Source organism: Pecten maximus, chromosome 16, assembly GCF_902652985.1.
Source record: "Pecten maximus chromosome 16, xPecMax1.1, whole genome shotgun sequence".
NCBI lineage: Eukaryota > Metazoa > Mollusca > Bivalvia > Pectinida > Pectinidae > Pecten > Pecten maximus.
This window is the reverse complement of record NC_047030.1, coordinates 36971373-36991115: the sequence shown is the minus strand read 5'-3', so window position 1 is coordinate 36991115 and position 19743 is coordinate 36971373. Positions and strand designations below refer to the sequence as shown.

The 19743-nt window shown below is 39.7% G+C and overlaps 1 protein-coding gene across 2 annotated transcripts in view; it reads right to left on the bottom strand.

Annotated features, from left to right (window-relative positions):
- The window catches only part of LOC117344901, a 117981-nt gene that overhangs the window by 32979 nt on the left and 65259 nt on the right, over positions 1 to 19743 (bottom strand). For both annotated transcript variants that reach the window (XM_033907778.1, XM_033907779.1), the window contains exon 3: positions 11227 to 11492. In XM_033907778.1, the coding sequence (XP_033763669.1) occupies positions 11227 to 11492 (266 nt within the window). The remainder of the gene's footprint in view (positions 1 to 11226; positions 11493 to 19743) is intronic.

Sequence of the window (19743 nt, the reverse complement as noted above, 5' to 3'; positions counted from 1 at the left end):
CTGTCTGTGTTATATACACATTGTAGGACTGTCTGTGTTATATATACATTGTAGGACAGTCTGTGTTATATACATTGTAGGACTGTCTGTGTTATATATATATTGTAGGACTGTCTGTGTTATATATACAATGTAGGACTGTCTGTGTTATATATACATTGTAGGACTGTCTGTGTTATATATACATTGTAGGACAGTCTGTGTTATATACATTGTAGGACTGTCTGTGTTATATATACATTGTAGGACTGTCTGCGTTATATACATTGAAGGGTTGTCTGTGTTATATACATTGAAGGACTGTCTGTGTGTAGTGCTTGACTTTATGTAGTAATACAAAAGTTTACAAAAACTGATACAAATCATGAATGATATTTACTATATTACTTGATGTAGACTGAGGTCATTGACACACAATACACAAATCCCAAATTTGAAACTAAAGCTTTTTCGTCCCATTCATAATATACATTGTACTTAGATGGCACAAGTCACACAACACACCAGGGAATACACAGTCATTCAGTTCTATCAAACACAGCAAAATAAAACAGCTTTGGTTTACAGGAATCAATCACCATTGAGTTTTAAAAGTTACTATAAATGAAACATTTTTGAGCTGGGTTTCCTGAGAATTAAACACTTTTTTTTGTTGATATACTTCTTTCACTAGCTTCTACAGACAGATGCAGACATACCTTTTTGCTAGCTTCTACACACCGATGTAATATACTTCTTTCACTACCTTCTACAGACTGATGCAGAAATACCTCTTTTACTAGTTTCTACAGACTGATGCAGAAATACCTCTTTTGATTAATAAGCTTCTACAGACACACACATAAACTTCTTTCACTTTCTAAGCTTCTACAGACACACACAGATATAACTCCTTTGGTAACTTCTACAGACACACACAGATATAACTCCTTTGGTAGCTTCTACAGACTGATGCCTTGACCAGTCAGTTACCTTGTAAAACTTTGCGGAATGAATTAGTTACTTGCTCTTTATTCTTTGTGCCCATGCAACTGCTACAAATTCATCCTTTTACAAACTTTTGCATCCATATTCTCTTATTTTAGACCAATCACAATTGAGTCATGCCTGTGATCCTTAACTACTTCCTTAGTAACTTATTATCACATGACCTCCATTGTCAATCCTAACTATATACACCAAGTAAGCTGTTCCCTGACGATGGCCTGCCTAAGGCCGAAACATGTCAGCAGCCGAGTGTAGAATAAGAAATTAAAATATAGTGTTTGGAAATCTACCTTCAGGCGTTGCTCTCCTTAATTTTCATTTATTTCGTAACAAAATGTGTACAAACATTACCCAACCTTTAAGAGACTAGATTTGTAGATTTCATACCCATTCAAAACGGTGATATTTTTTATAAATAGTGAAATAGGTTTAAGAAATATTGGAAACTCAACCCTTAAGAGTAAAAAATGTTCTATAAATATATGTTCTCTAAACACTGTTTCCCTCCGTCGATGTCTCTACACGGACAAAGCTGAATGGAGTCACTGTTCTAGGTCCGTGCAGCGTTCTAGGCACAAGTGGTACTGCTGTAACAAATTTGCAAACATAATGCATTCTTGCAGGACCTAATACCAAATTATAATGTTGTTTTTCAATGATTTAGGTAGTTACAAAACAGTTGTGGACAGTTTTAACTTTACATAATCAAGGGAAAGTCTTTTTTATTTGAAATATTTCTTTGAAGTTTTACCCCTTCTAACATTTTTCGACCGTGATTTTTACTGTTATAGTCACTTTAATGCACTGCGTAACATTTTGTGATAGATATAATATGTTATATATAACAAAAAATACTTAAGCATGCCAATGTCCCACTCAGTGATGGACAAGTCATGGTACTATAAGATAATCATATTAATGGGAGGATGTTTTGTGTTTCAGTGACTCATCCCCGACATTTTCTAAATGTACTTCCTGTGTGTAGTACTCTATCAGGTGTGGCGTAAACTATGATCTACTCGGCTTCTGTCTGATACAGCGACTAGTTACAGGACTTTAGGACATAACTCGGCTTCTGTCAGATACAGCGATAAGTTACAGGACTTTAGGACATAACTCAGCTTCTGTCTGATACAGCGATAAGTTACAGGACTTTAGGACATAACTCAGCTTCTGTCTGATACAGCGACTAGTTACAGGACTTTAGGACATAACTCGGCTTCTGTCTGATACAGCGACAAGTTACAGGACTTTAGGACATAACTCGGCTTCTGTCTGATACAGCAACTAGTTACAGGACTTTAGGACATAACTCAGCTTCTGTCTGATACAGCGACTAGTTACAGGACTTTAGGACATAACTCAGCTTCTGTCTGATACAGCGATAAGTTACAGGACTTTAGGACATAACTCAGCTTCTGTCTGATACAGCGACTAGTTACAGGACTTTAGGACATCATAACTCAGCTTCTGTCTGATACAGCGACTAGTTACAGGACTTTAGGACATAACTCAGCTTCTGTCTGATACAGCGACTAGTTACATGAATTTAGGACATAACTCAGCTTCTGTCTGATACAGCGACTAGTTACAGGACTTTAGGACATATAACTCAGCCTCTGTCCAATACAGCGACTAGTTACAGGACTTTAGGACATAACTCGGCTTCTGTCAGATACAGCGACTAGTTACAGGACTTTAGGGCATAACTCGGCTTCTGTCTGATACAGCGACTAGTTACAGAACTTTAGGACATAACTCTGCTTCTGTCAGATACAGCGACTTGTTATAGAACTTTACGACATAACTCAGCTTCTGTCTGATACAGCGACTAGTTACAGGACTTTAAGACATAACTCAGGTTCTGTCTGATACAGCGACTAGTTACAGGACTTTAGGACATAACTCAGCTTCTGTCTGATACAGCGACTAGTTACAGAACTTAAGGGCATAACTCGGCTTCTGTCTGATACAGCGACTAGTTACAGGACTTTAGGACATAACTCGGCTTCTGTCTGATACAGCGACAAGTTACAGGACTTTAGGACATAACTCGGCTTCTGTCTGATACAGCGACTAGTTACAGAACTTTAGGACATAACTCGGCTTCTGTCCGATACAGCAACTAGTCTGTCTGCTAGAGCTTAAGTTACATGACTAAGTGTTCAAGTGCAACCTTTGACCTTTAACCTTGACTGATATGACCACCAAAATTTAGGTGTAGACATTTGGGATGTGATATCATGGTGTGAATATGGATGCATATGACACACAGATGGACAGATGGACGGAAACTAGAATGGATGCACATTCTACTATTTATCCCCTTACTGAAGTAGATGGATATTAAGACTTGGAAAGCAAAAATAAAATAATGGAAAAAAACACTACTAATGTAATATTATCTCCTACCAGAGATTCATGATTTAATTATCTGTAATCAACATATTAATATCGGAACTGATGAGTATATCTGGAATCATACCAGAAAATTATATTATCAGGTTTGGCCATCTGATCAGAAATTGAATCTGTATAGCAAAGATGTATATCTCTGATTCTATTTATAGAAACAGTGACTTTGTTTCACTCCAGGAAATTGCAACATACATGTAATCTTGTTAATGGGCTGATGTTTGCAAGCAAGCTTGTGAAGATTTATGAAAATCATGAAAAAAATATTTCAAATTCAAATTCAGGAAAAGGCATTTAATTCTTTTCCAATTTCTTTGAAGTTGTGCAAAATGTTACTCTAAGTTTAGATATAACTTATATCTAAACACAGCAGTTATATTATTTTCACACAATATTGCAAAAGTGAAAGTATATCTTTGTCCATAAAGTGCTTCAGAAATATGCATAAGCATATGTCAATTTAAAACACTTTCCAGAACAAGATGAAATTTTAAACACAAGCCAATCAGGCTTCATTTTTTATCATTGTAGACAGGTAGATCAGGAGATGTCAAAAGGAAAAAGATGGCGGCTTCAGCTACATGTACATGTGGTTTGGGTTACACAATAATCAATGGTAAATGTCTATTGACTTGCGGTCTAATGTGTCCCCGGGGACAGCAACTGTGATCATACCACACCACAATGCCAAAGAAATCTGTTCAATTGTGACCATATGTTCTTGGTAATTTGGAGACGACTCAGAACAGTTTTGATATACATGTATATTGAATTTAGTCGAAAATTCACATATGCTTTAACTGTCTAATGTGACCATTCAACTAACATTACAACATTTAATTTTCAACTGAGAAAAGCAGTATTACTGTTATAATAAAACACCCCATTGGATGGCCTCAGGGTATGCAGCCGAGTTTTGATCAATCATGTAAGCATGCAATGATGTAAAAACTTTCATCCAGACTCGAATGGCTTCAATCCAGGTCATCAAAACTCTTTTAATGTTGATACCTGCCAAGGTAATGTGAAGCAATGTTCCCTCCACGGGGAACTACATGGATGGGTGTGTATTGAAGTTTAGGTGTAAAATGGTGTAATTATTAAATGGCACAAATGTATGCTTTATATATTAATTGTACTTGGTGAAAAAATTTGTAGTCAACAAGCGTTTTGGCAAAGCATGTCATATCCCCTACCGACCCCTTCTAAAAATAGTAACAGTGACCTTGTCCATGAGTCAAAAATTCTGAAACCCTATCTTGTATGAGATGTTATGATCATTTATCAACGTGTGAATTTGATCAAAATCCCTCAAGGAATGAATCCGCTAGAGTGCTGACAATCTTTGCATTATACAAACGTACAAAACAGATGGAGGGGAAACCTAAAGTCCCATCTGTTTCACCGGTAGGATGTACAAGACGGACGGAGAGGAAACCTATAGTCCCATCTGTTTCACCGGTAGGACGTACAAGACGGAGAGGAAACCTATAGTTCCATCTGTTTCACCAGTAGGACGTACAAGACGGACGGAGAGGAAACCTATTGTCCCATCTGTTTCACCGGTAGGACGTACAAGACGGACGGAGGGGAAACCTATAGTCCCATCTGTTTCACCGGTAGGACGTACAAGACGGACGGAGAGGAAACCTATAGTCCCATCTGTTTCACCGGTAGGACGTACAAGACGGACGGAGGGGAAACCTATAGTTCCATCTGTTTCACCAGTAGGACGTACAAGACGGAGAGGAAACCTATTGTCCCATCTGTTTCACCGGTAGGACGTACAAGACGGACGGAGGGGAAACCTATAGCCCCATCTGTTTCACCAGTAGGACGTACAAGACGGAGAGGAAACCTATAGTCCCATCTGTTTCACCGGTGGGACGTACAAGACGGAGAGGAAACCTATAGTTCCATCTGTTTCACCAGTAGGACGTACAAGACGGACGGAGAGGAAACCTATTGTCCCATCTGTTTCACCGGTAGGACGTACAAGACGGAGGGGAAACCTATAGTCCCATCTGTTTCACCGGTAGGACGTACAAGACGGAGAGGAAACCTATAGTCCCATCTGTTTCACCGGTAGGACGTACAAGACGGACGGAGAGGAAACCTATAGTCCCATCTGTTTCACCGGTAGGACGTACAAGACGGAGAGGAAACCTATAGTCCCATCTGTTTCACCAGTAGGACGTACAGGACGGACGGAGAGGAAACCTATAGTTCCATCTGTTTCACCAGTAGGACGTACAAGACGGACGGAGAGGAAACCTATAGTCCCATCTGTTTCACCGGTAGGACGTACAAGACGGAGAGGAAACCTATAGTCCCATCTGTTTCACCGGTAGGATGTACAAGACGGAGAGGAAACCTATAGTCCCATCTGTTTCACTGGTAGGACGTACAAGACGGAGAGGAAACCTATAGTTCCTTCTGTTTCACCGGTAGGACGTACAAGACGGACGGAGAGGAAACCTATAGTTCCATCTGTTTCACCAGTAGGACGTACAAGACGGAGAGGAAACCTATAGTTCCTTCTGTTTCACCGGTAGGACGTACAGGACGGACGGAGAGGAAACCTATAGTTCCATCTGTTTCACCGGTAGGACGTACAAGACGGACGGAGAGGAAACCTATAGTCCCATCTGTTTCACCAGTAGGACGTACAAGACGGAGAGGAAATCTATAGTCCCATCTGTTTCACCGGTAGGACATACAAGACGGACGGAGGGGAAACCTATAGTTCCATCTGTTTCACTGGTAGGACGTACAAGACGGACGGAGGGGAAACCTATAGTCCCATCTGTTTCACCAGTAGGACGTACAAGACGGACGGAGGGGAAACCTATAGTTCCATCTGTTTCACCGGTAGGACGTACAAGATGGAGGGGAAACCTATAGTCCCATCTGTTTCATCAGTAGGGGACCAGTAATATACATCATATTTTGAGATCACCCCCAAACGTTTTTATATATAATTAGATATGTCGGGCCCGATCTTTTTATGATTCTCAATTGCAATATTTTTCCAGGACAGACAGTGGTACAGACGGACAGACGGTGATACGGACAAGATCGACTTATGGGGTAAAGTCTTTTGTCTGAGAACTTGTGGGTTGCAAGGCACAAGTTTTAATTTGATATGGTCATCACATTTAATTTCTGTTCATTCCGTCGCTAAAAAAGCACATGCACAGTGAGATTTAAGAGTATAATTATGGGAAAAAACACAAATTTACATTAAATTTCCTCTCCTATAGGCGACGCAGACTTTTGCACAGAATGAATCGTTAATTCACCCCACAAGTATATCTGAGTGTGTGCGGATGGACGGATAGATGGATGGACATGAAATAACTTCACATGCCCCACTTATGAATGGTAGTTATATGAAGATATAAATATTGAAGCTGCATTAATTTTAATATCAAAATTGAAATATCAAAATTTATTCAAAAACAAACATCTCAATAGAGCTTTAACTATTTATGATTCAATCCTTTTCTCTCGTTAGTGAATTCCTCAAAGGTAAGACCACGAGGGAGCCTTTTATCACACAAGGCTGATCTAGAATCAAATTCCCCTCAGCGTGAATATAAATATGAAAGCTCACTACCTCCTCTTTCCACAAGTCCAAGGCTTGGAGCATTTTGATCTAGATAAGATCTTTAGAGAATGACATAAAATAGACTACAGACAATATTTCATACCTGGAGCGCCCATAAAATGTCTACTCTGTCAGTTTTTCAAAGTACATAAAATTTGGTGTAAAATTTATTTTTAATAGACTGCAGACAAATAAAAGTGGATTTTATGCTGTGGCTGAGTGAATTTCAAGGTAAACATGGCCGCAGACATTCTAAACTATCATCAGGTAAAAAAAGGACTTCCTGCAGGGTGACACAGGAGGAAATAAAGACAATTTCAGCATGAAATTTCAGTCATCTTTTGTGTTTTGAGTAAAATTTAAATGTGATATTTAGAGGCCTCTGACACCTTAAGGGATACGGATTGTCCCCTTCTCATTGGTTTTTCCAATAAAGAATAAGTGATTCATTTGCATCATACATTTTTTTCCATTGTTCATTCTAGTTTTCAGACTGTAGTAAATATGCTGATGGTTTGATGGTTTGATGTAAACAAAAGGCCTTAAGTCATCTGAGTCTTAAACATGTAACAATCTTCTGTGTATTTATAATGTAATTCTAAACAGTTCCTATATCAATAAGAGTAAAGTTTAGACCATCCTTGTAATTCTAGTCAATTTTGAATCATTTCAAATAGAAATGACAACTTATGCTAAAATGTGATTTCCATATATAAACTATTGTAAAGTTCAGCCCCTCCCAAGGGGGAAACATGAAACCCAGGGACCATGAAACTTACACTTTTTATATAAAGCACCCTAAGACCCCTCTATCCATGAGGAGTATTTGGTTCTACCATATCTTGGACTTTAGAAGCAGATTTTTGAAATATCAGTCAATTTGACGACTTTTGGCCCCAATCTTCAGAGTTTGGGCCATATAATCTACAATTTTGGATGGGCTTTGGCCAAGAAATGTTTCTGCGAAATTTCGTCAGAAATGGTTCAGGAGTTCTTGAGAAGAGGTGGAAAATGTGAAAATGTTAAGTAGTGACAGAGGACGACAGATGAATCCAGAATGGAAATGGTCCCTGAGCTTTGCTCCGGTGACCTAAAAATACAACGAAGTAAATATCTTGATGAGATGATGGTCTGTACCACAATAAACAGGAATTCATATCTTGAAAATATTATTATGTTTTTACAGAAAGACATTCTGAAGTCACCATAATATTCTGATTTCATGTTTTCATAGAAGCACAGATTTAAGCAAAAATTCAGAAAAATTGATGTTTTTTATAACAATACACTGTAATAAATATCCTTAAGATTTTTTTTATATATGTATAGGTATACATACATACATACATACCAGTAACCATTGTCACCTGTGACTGAATAGTTGGACAACTGTATTTACTACATGGTGTGGCTGGATAGTGGGGCACCCAAGGGTGGCTGGATAGTGGGGCACCCAAGGGGGGCTGTATAGTGGGGCACCCAAGGGTGGCTGGATAGTGGGGCACCCAAGGGGGGCTGGATAATGGGGCACCCAAGGGGGGCTGGATAGTGGGGCACCCAAGGGGGGCTGGATAGAGGGCACCCAAGGGGGGCTGGATAGTGGGGCACCCAAGGGGGGCTGGATAGTGGGGCACCCAAGGGGGGCTGGATAGTGGGACTGTTAACGTTGGAATATGATACCTCAGTTGGTTGAAGCGCCGGCAACGTAAGGTGTCGTTGGGAAAGACAGATTTACTAAATGGTGTCTGGACAGTAGGACAGACAGATTTACTAAATGGTGTCTGGACAGTAGGACAGACAGATTTACTAAATGGTGTCTGGACACTAGGACAGACAGATTTACTAAATGGTGTCTGGACACTAGGACAGACAGATTTATTAAATGGTGTCTGGACACTAGGACAGACAGATTTACTAAATGGTGTCTGGACAGTAGGACAGACAGATTTACTAAATGGTGTCTGGACAGTAGGACAGACAGATTTACTAAATGGTGTCTGGACAGTAGGACAGACAGATTTACTAAATGGTGTCTGGACAGTAGGACAGACAGATTTACTAAATGGTGTCTGGACACTAGGACAGACAGATTTACTAAATGGTGTCTGGACAGTGGGACAGACAGATTTACTAAATGGTGTCTGGACAGTAGAACAGACAGATTTACTTAATGGTGTCTGGACACTAGGACAGACAGATTTACTAAATGGTGTCTGGACAGTAGGACAGACAGATTTACTAAATGGTGTCTGGACAGTAGGACAGACAGATTTACTAAATGGTGTCTGGACACTAGGACAGACAGATTTACTAAATGGTGTCTGGACAGTAAGACAGACAGATTTACTAAATGGTGTCTGGACAGTAGGACAGACAGATTTACTAAATGGTGTCTGGACAGTAGGACAGACAGATTTACTAAATGGTGTCTGGACAGTAGGACAGAAAGATTTACTAAATGGTGTCTGGACAGTAGGACAGACAGATTTACTAAATGGTGTCTGGACAGTAGGACAGACAGATTTACTAAATGGTGTCTGGACAGTAGGACAGAAAGATTTACTAAATGGTGTCTGGACAGTAGGACAGACAGATTTACTAAATGGTGTCTGGACAGTAGGACAGACAGATTTACTAAATGGTGTCTGGACACTAAGACAGACAGATTTACTAAATGGTGTCTGGACACTAAGACAGACAGATTTACTAAATGGTGTCTGCACAGCAGGACGGACAGATTTACTAAATGGTGTCAGTTGACAGTATAGTGGAGGATGGACATTTCAGACTATCACTACAAAAATTTGTCAGCATTGGACACCTTAAATGAATTTCTACAGCCAGTGGCATACAAATTAAAACATGGCTAAGTGTACATCACGTGTGACAGTGATAATGTAAGTCTGGGAGTGTTCACTCAATACCCCTACAAAAGGTTTTCACAACTTTACTGGTGCATGACAACCTGCATGCCTTTCAAAATCCTTCTTTTATGACAAAATATAAATACAATTTTAATGTAACATTTCTACAAAATGTATTCTTGATTACAGATTCAAAATTCAAACATAAAATATAATGTTATCATCACATAATATATGTATAATATAAAATCTGATCCGTAAAATATCATACTGGATACTGATGCTAGAGATTTTAACGAGAGTAAATTTAACAAGTAATAAGTGATCAGATTTCTCATTGATACCATTCACATCAGTATAAGGTAAAGATATGGACACATTATTCCTGTCCAGGGTCGGACAAATCTCACATCAGTAAAAGTATGGACACATGATTCCTGTCCAGGGTAGGATAAATAAAGTGTGGACACATGATTCCTGTCCAGGGTAGGATAAATAAAGTGTGGACACATGATTCCTGTCCAGGGTAGGATAAATAAAGTGTGGACACATGATTCCTGTCCAGGGTCGGATAAATAAAGTATGGACACATGATTCCTGTCCAGGGTAGGATAAATAAAGTGTGGACACATGATTCCTGTCCAGGGTAGGATAAATAAAGTGTGGACACATGATTCCTGTCCAGGGTAGGATAAATAAAGTATGGACACATGATTCCTGTCCAGGGTAGGACAAATAAAGTATGGACACATGATTCCTGTCCAGGGTCAGAGAAATCTCACACCAGTAAAATGTGGACACATGATTCCTGTCCAGGGTAGGATAAATAAAGTATGGACACATGATTCCTGTCCAGGGTAGGACAAATAAAGTATGGACACATGATTCCTGTCCAGGGTAGGATAAATAAAGTATGGACACATGATTCCTGTCCAGGGTCAGAGAAATCTCACACCAGTAAAATGTGGACACATGATTCCTGTCCAGGGTAGGATAAATAAAGTATGGACACATGATTCCTGTCCAGGGTCAGAGAAATCTCACATCAGTAAAATGTGGACACATGATTCCTGTCCAGTGTCGGACAAATCTCACACCAGTAAAATGTGGACACATGATTCCTGTCCAGGGTCGGAGAAATATCACATCAGTAAAATGTGGACACATGATTCCTGTCAAGGGTCAGAAAAATCTCACACCAGTAAAATGTGGACACATGATTCCTGTCCAGGGTAGGATAAATAAAGTATGGACACATGATTCCTGTCCAGGGTCGGATAAATCTCACATCAGTAAAAGTATGGACATATGACACCTGTCCAAGGTAAGAGAAAAAATACTACTACTGACCTTTTCATCTTCATCATCTTCATCGTTGTTATCATCGCCTGTGATGACATCCGCACTCTTGGCCAGCAGGGCGCGGGATATCTCACGCTGGTAGGCAGCGAAGTCGTCCTCGATGATGTCGTTGACCACATGGCTCTGACAACTCGGGGACTTGACCAGCTCTCTTTTAGGGGACGGAGATTTTGGCAGCTCCCTATTGGGGGACAGTGACAAGGGCTCCTTTGATGGAGAAACCTTTATGGGCGATATCTTGTCTAAGGCACCAGCTGTAGAATAAAAAGTGATGACTTTTAGTGGAACACAGAATGCCTTGATTGACCCGGGAAAATTGAGTAAAAGATTAATTTTAAATTTTTGTCACCATGATATGACTAATTCTAGTTTCAATCTAAGGGAAGATGATCTAGTGCTAGAAATCAGATCGGGGCTGGTGTCTGTCTAGAGAATAAAAAGTGATGACTTTAAGTGGCAACAGCAAATGCCTTGATAGACCCAAGAAAATTGAATGAAATATCAAGTTTTATAATTTTTGTCGCTGGGATAGGATATGACTAATTCTAGCTTCAATCTAAGGGGACATCATCTACTGTTAGAATTCATCTGGGCAGTTCTTTACAAAAACTTTGGGGCTGGTGTCACCCTAGAGAATGCCGTCTTACTATGGGAGGAAACTGGGGAAAACCCTCGTTGTCGGTGATGGACCCATACCTTTTCACGTCCCATTGGGGAATTGAACCTCGGCCGCCTAGGTGAAAGGCAAGTGTGCTACCACTGTGCCACTCGACCACCAATGCTACCTTTAATTACAGCATTATACTTAAAGATTTGTGTGGCAAGTTATCTCCCTTGATTTAAATATGTGATTTGAGGAAAGGGTTTTCTCCATTATACCTTAGCTTTCCCTTACATTTCACACCTGTAATTTGAACCTTTCCTATTTCCTTTACATTTCACACCTGTAATTTGTATCTTTCCTATTTCCCTTACATTTCACACCTGTAATTTGTATCTTTCCTATTTTCCCTTACATTTCACACCTGTAATTTGTATCTTTCCTATTTCCTTTATATTTCACACCTGTAATTTGAACCTTTCCTATTTCCCTTACATTTCACACCTGTAATTTGTACCTTTCCTATTTCCCTTATATTTCACACCTGTAATTTGTATCTTTCCCTTACATTTCACACCTGTAATTTATATCTTTCCTATTTCCCTTATATTTCACACCTGTAATTTGTATCTTTCCTATTTCCCTTACATTTCACACCTGTAATTTGTACCTTTCCTATTTCCCTTATATTTCACACCTGTAATTTGTATCTTACCTATTTCCCTTATATTTCACACCTGTAATTTGTATCTTTCCTATTTCCCTTACATTTCACACCTGTAATTTGTATCTTTCCGTTACATTTCACACCTGTAATTTGTATCTTTCCTATTTCCCTTACATTTCACACCTGTAATTTGTATCTTTCCTATTTCCCTTACATTTCACACCTGTAATTTGTACCTTTCCTATTTCCCTTATATTTCACACCTGTAATTTGTATCTTACCTATTTCCTTACATTTCACGCCTGTAATTTGTATCTTACCTATTTCCCTTACATTTCACACCTGTAATTTGTATCTTTCCTATTTCCCTTACATTTCACACCTGTAATTTGTATCTTACCTATTTCCCTTACATTTCACACCTGTAATTTGTACCTTTCCTATTTCCCTTACATTTCACACCTGTAATTTGTATCTTTCCTATTTCCCTTACATTTCACACCTGTAATTTGTATCTTTCCTATTTCCCTTACATTTCACACCTGTAATTTGTATCTTTCATATATATTTCACACCTGTGATTACCAGAGTTGTTATCAATAAATGCAGTTTTTTGGACTGAAGTATTTTTTGTTGAAGGATTGATTTCTACACTTAATATGAAAAGAAGGTTCCTGAGAATCAATATTGAAATCACATTTTAAATTAAACAATAACATATATACAACTCTTTGGGATTGCTCTGTCTTAGCAGGTTAGCATCCTAAATTCTATTTTGTGGTAATGTTGATAAAAAGTGACTATATTTAGCCAGCGTTTCCATGGTTTTATAGGGCGTTGCCTATAGTAAAGGTCAGACCGGTACATCATGCAGTGACACAGTGACATGTCAGACACAGCAGACCTGTGTGTATTATATCACAGATAAGCATGGCTAGTATTACTGGTTCTAACCCACATAGACTTACAAGTCATTTACTCTACATGGTATTGTTGTTTATCATTTGTCATTAAAATTTGTAAAAAGATTTGGATGAGTCACAACCACAGCATATACATAATCCCTATACACTAAAGAGGCTCGGAGTATATAACCCAGCATATACATAACCCCTATACACTAAAAGGCTCGGAGTATATAACCCAGCACATACATAACCCCTATACACTAAAGAGGCTCGGAGTATATAACCCAGCACATACATAACCCCTATACACTAAAGAGGCTCGGAGTATATAACCCAGCGTATACATAACCCCTATACACTAAAGAGGCTCTGAGTATATAACCCAGCATATACATAACCCCTATACACTAAAGAGGCTCGGAGTATGTAACCCAGCATATACATAACCCCTATACACTAAAGAGGCTCGGAGTATATAACCCAGCATATACATAACCCCTATACACTAAAGAGGCTCGGAGTATGTAACCCAGCATATACATAACCCCTATACACTAAAGAGGCTCGGAGTATATAACCCAGCACATACATAACCCCTATACACTAAAGAGGCTCGGAGTATATAACCCAGCACATACATAACCCCTATACACTAAAGAGGCTCGGAGTATATAACCCAGCATATACATAACCCCTATACACTAAAGAGGCTCGGAGTATATAACCCAGCATTTGTAATTAGTATGGATGCTTGTAGTCCACAAACCTGAATCAGAACTTCAGTTGGAAACTTTATCATTTTTGATAAAAGCAAGAATGTCTTCACTCAGTTAAGTGTAATTCACTGCTGAATGAAGTCTGAAGTAATATCAGGATAAGGTGTTACTATCAAGATGGAGGCTAATTAACATGCATACTTTATTAAATGTTTTTGGTTATTACTGGCTTTTTACAGCTGTCCATAGACGCTCTTATTTCACATTATCTGAGACAAAATTAAAACAAGAATTCCAAGGAAGTGGATGTGTCGCCAGCACAGCAAGATTGGTGATTACAAAGAAATAGATATATTTTTAACTTCAAGAAATAAAGTTAAAAATAAGCAAGAACAGCATCACTCAAATATGCTTGGAATTCAGCAATACTGAGAAGGCACTTTCAGTAAATGACCACCTTATCAAGTTTGAATTTGATTGGCCCAAGAGAACTGGAGTTAACATGCAGTGACCTTGACCTTTGAACCAGTAAAAAAACAATACCACGCAAGCACTTATGGTAAGGAAAACTGTATGAAAAGTGAGTTTGAGGAGGCCAAAGGAACTGGAGTTATTACATGGAAACAAATTTCCTATTTTTAGAAAGTGACCTTGAGCATTGACCTTTGGACCTGAAAAGCAATCCCAGGCAGCACTTTTTGTAAGGAAGATCTGCAAGAAGTTTTCGCTGGAACTTTATCGCATGGAAACCTCTGTGTGGACAACAATGCTGAAGCCGACAACAACAATGCTGCCTGCCACCAACAACGCTGACATAGTGATAGCTATGTTGCAGGCAACACAAAAATCAATATCTCTGCCTTAATTTAAAATGATAGATACTGAAATCACAACAGCAGTAATATAAAGATTTAATTAAAGTGGCATAACTCCTGAAAAAAAGTTCTATGAGAATATTAAAAAGGGAACATTATACCAAAAACATCTGACAGAGGATATCATTAAAGGGGCATAACTCATGAAAAATCTTAATTTAAGGAATTCGTTAAAGGGGCATAACAATAGAAAACAAGAGGCCCATGGGGCCTGCATCGCTCACCTGGTTGGATTAGGCCAAATGTCAAAATAATGTTCATATTCAATTTGTTTTATTTGTTAATCTCTAACAATGCTATATATGGTTATAGTGTGGGAATCCAAACTGCTTTAAAGATTAATGAAGTCCTGACTCTCTAAGGTCTGAAAGACCTCAAGAATTGCTTTTAGAACATGCATTCCTCACTTTATGACTAGTAGTGATTCAAAGGAATTACCTCTATTTCACCTATTGGGCCCCGCCCCTTTGGCCCCTCGGGGGTCAGAGTCACCATTTATGCAAAATCTGTTCTTCTTCCCCCAAGGATGTTTCTAATTAAATTGGGTTCAAATCCATTCATAACTTTATGATAAGTAGCGATTTAAAATAATTACCCCTATTTCCCCTATTGGGCCCCGCCCCTTTCGGGTCAGAGTCACCATTTATGCAATATCTCTTCCCCTTCCCCCAAGGATGTTTCTGACCAAATTGGGTTCAAATCCATTCATAACTTAATAACTAGTAGCGATTTAAAGGAATTACCTCTATTTCCCCTATTGGGCCCCGCCCTTTTGGCCCCTTTGGGGTCAGAGTCACCATTTATGCAAAATCTGTTCTTCTTCCCCCAAGGATGTTTCTGACCAAATTGGGTTCAAATCCATTCATAACTTTATGACTAGTAGCGATTCAAAGGAATTACCTCTATTTCACCTATTGGGCCCCGCCCTTTTGGCCCCTCGGGGGTCAGAGTCACCATTTATGCACAATCTGTTCCCCTTCCACCAAGGATGTTTCTGACCAAATTGGGTTCAAATCCATTCATAATTTTATGACAAGTAGCGATTTAAAGGAATTACCTCTATTTCCCCTATTGGGCCCCGCCCCTTTGGCCCCTCTGGGGTCAGAGCTACCATTTATGCAAAATCTGTTCCCCTTCCCCAAAGGATGCTTCTGACCAACTTGGGTTCAAATCCATTCAAATCTTTATGACTAGTAGCGATTTAAAGGAATTACCTCTATTTCCCCTATTGGGCCCCGCCCCTTTGGCCCCTTTGCGGTCAGAGTCACCATTTATGCAAAATCTGTTCCTCTTCCCCGAAGGATGTTTCTGACCAAATTGGGTTCAAATCCATTCATAACTTTATGACTAGTAGTGATTCAAAGGAATTACCTCTATTTCCCCTATTGGGCCCCGCATCTTTGGCCCCTCGGGGGTCAGAGTCACCATTTATGCAAAATCTGTTTCCCTTCCCCCAAGGATGTTTCTGACCAAATTGGGTTCAAATCCATTCATAACTTTATGACAAGTAGCGATTTAAAGGAATTACCTCTATTTCCCCTATTGGGCCCCGTCCCTTTGGCCCCTCGGGGGTCAGAGTCACCATTTATGCAAAATCTGTTCCCCTTCTCCCAAGGATTTTTCTGACCAAATTGGGTTCAAATCCCTTCATAACTTAACAACTAGTAGCGATTTAAAGGAATTACCTCTATTTCCCCTAATGGGCCCCGCCCTTTTGGCCCCTCTGGGGTCAGTCACCATTTATGCAAAATCTGTTCCCCTTCTGCCAAGGATGTTTCTGACCAAATTGGGTTCAAATCCATTCATAACTTTATGACTAGTAGCGATTTAAAGGAATTACCTCTATTTCCCCTATTGGGCCCCGTCCCTTTGGCCCCTCTGGGGTCAGAGTCACCATTTATGCACAATCTGTTCCCCTTCCCCCAAGGATGTTTCTGACCAAATTGGGTTCAAATCCATTCATAACTTTATGACTAGTAGCAATTTAAAGGAATTACCTCTATTTCCCCTATTGGGCCCCGCCCCTTTGGCCCTTCGGGGGTCAGAGTCACCATTTATGCAAAATCTGTTCCCCTTCTGCCAAGGATGTTTCTGGCCGAATTTGGTCAAAATCCAATAAGAACTTTTTGACTAGTAGCGATTTGAAGCAAATGTTGACGGACGACGGACGGACGGACGACGGACGGACGGACGGACGGACGGACGACGGACGGACGACGGACGCTGCGCCATGACATAAGCTCACCGGACCTTCGGTCCAGGTGAGCTAAAAACATGATTTAAGGACAGAGACAAAGGGGCATAACTCTTGAACAACCTTGCTTTTAAGAACTAAAGACGCATAACTCAATAACAGTTTGAATTCTTACAGAGGGTATACAGTAAACCTCCGGTCAGTTTGAATCCTTACAGAGGGTATACAGTAAACCTCCGGTCAGTTTGAATCCTAACAGAGGTATACAGTAAACCTCTGGTCAGTTTGAATCCTTACAGAGGTATACAGTAAACCTCTGGTCAGTTTGAATCCTTACAGAGTGTATACAGTAAACCTCTGGTCAGTTTGAATCCTTACAGAGGGTATACAGTAAACCTCTGGTCAGTTTGAATCCTTACAGAGGGTATACAGTCAACCTCTGGTCAGTTTGAATCCTTACAGAGGGTATACAGTAAACCTCTGGTCAGTTTGAATCCTTACAGAGGGTAAACCTCTGGTCAGTTTGAATCCTTACAGAGGGTATACAGTAAACCTCTGGTCAGTTTGAATCCTTACAGAGGGTATACAGTAAACCTCCGGTCAGTTTGAATCCTTACAGAGAGTATACGGTAAACCTCCGGTCAGTTTGAATCCTTACAGAGGGTATACAGTAAACCTCCGGTCAGTTTGAATCCTTACAGAGGGTATACGGTAAACCTCTGGTCAGTTTGAATCCTTACAGAGGGTATACAGTATAAACCTCTGGTCAGTTTGAATCCTAACAGAGTGTATACAGTAAACCTCTGGTCAGTTTGAATCCTTACAGAGGGTATACAGTAAACCTCTGGTCAGTTTGAATCCTTACAGAGGGTAAACCTCTGGTCAGTTTGAATCCTTACAAAGGTACACAGTAAACCTCTGGTCAGTTTGAATCCTTACAGAGGGTATACGGTAAACCTCTGGTCAGTTTGAATCCTTACAGAGTGTATACAGTAAACCTCTGGTCAGTTTGAATCCTAACAGAGTGTATACAGTAAACCTCTGGTCAGTTTGAATCCTAACAGAGTGTATACAGTAAACCTCTGGTCAGTTTAAATCCTAACAGAGGGTATACAGTAAACCTCTGGTCAGTTTGAATCCTTACAAAGGTACACAGTAAACCTCTGGTCAGTTTGAATCCTTACAGAGGGTAAACCTCTGGTCAGTTTGAATCCTTACAGAGGGTATACAGTAAACCTCTGGTCAGTTTGAATCCTTACAGAGGGTATACAGTAAACCTCCGGTCAGTTTGAATCCTTACAGAGAGTATACGGTAAACCTCCGGTCAGTTTGAATCCTTACAGAGGGTATACAGTAAACCTCCGGTCAGTTTGAATCCTTACAGAGGGTATACGGTAAACCTCTGGTCAGTTTGAATCCTTACAGAGGGTATACAGTATAAACCTCTGGTCAGTTTGAATCCTAACAGAGTGTATACAGTAAACCTCTGGTCAGTTTGAATCCTTACAGAGGGTATACAGTAAACCTCTGGTCAGTTTGAATCCTTACAGAGGGTAATTTACCTCTGGTCAGTTTGAATCCTTACAAAGGTACACAGTAAACCTCTGGTCAGTTTGAATACTTACAGAGGGTATACGGTAAACCTCTGGTCAGTTTGAATCCTTACAGAGTGTATACAGTAAACCTCTGGTCAGTTTGAATCCTAACAGAGTGTATACAGTAAACCTCTGGTCAGTTTGAATCCTAACAGAGTGTATACAGTAAACCTCTGGTCAGTTTAAATCCTAACAGAGGGTATACAGTAAACCTCTGGTCAGTTTGAATCCTTACAAAGGTACACAGTAAACCTCTGGTCAGTTTGAATCCTTACAGAGGGTAAACCTCTGGTCAGTTTGAATCCTTACAGAGGGTATACAGTAAACCTCTGGTCAGTTTGAATCCTTACAGAGGGTATACAGTAAACCTCCGGTCAGTTTGAATCCTTACAGAGAGTATACGGTAAACCTCCGGTCAGTTTGAATCCTTACAGAGGGTATACAGTAAACCTCCGGTCAGTTTGAATCCTTACAGAGGGTATACGGTAAACCTCTGGTCAGTTTGAATCCTTACAGAGGGTATACAGTATAAACCTCTGGTCACTTTGAATCCTTACAGAGGGTATACAGTAAACCTCTGGTCAGTTTGAATCCTTACAGAGGGTATACGGTAAACCTCTGGTCAGTTTGAATCCTTACAGAGTGTATACAGTAAACCTCTGGTCAGTTTGAATCCTTACAGAGGGTATACAAAAAACCTCTGGTCAGTTTGAATCCTTACAAAGGGTATACAGTAAATTAAACCTCTGGTCAGTTTGAATCCTTACAGAGGGTAAACCTCTGGTCAGTTTGAATCCTTACAGAGTGCATACAGTAAACCTCTGGTTAGTTTGAATCCTTACAGAGGGTATACAGTAAACCTCTGGTCAGTTTGAATCCTTACAGAGGGTATACAGTAAACCTCTGGTCAGTTTGAATCCTTACAGAGGGTATACAGTAAACCTCTGGT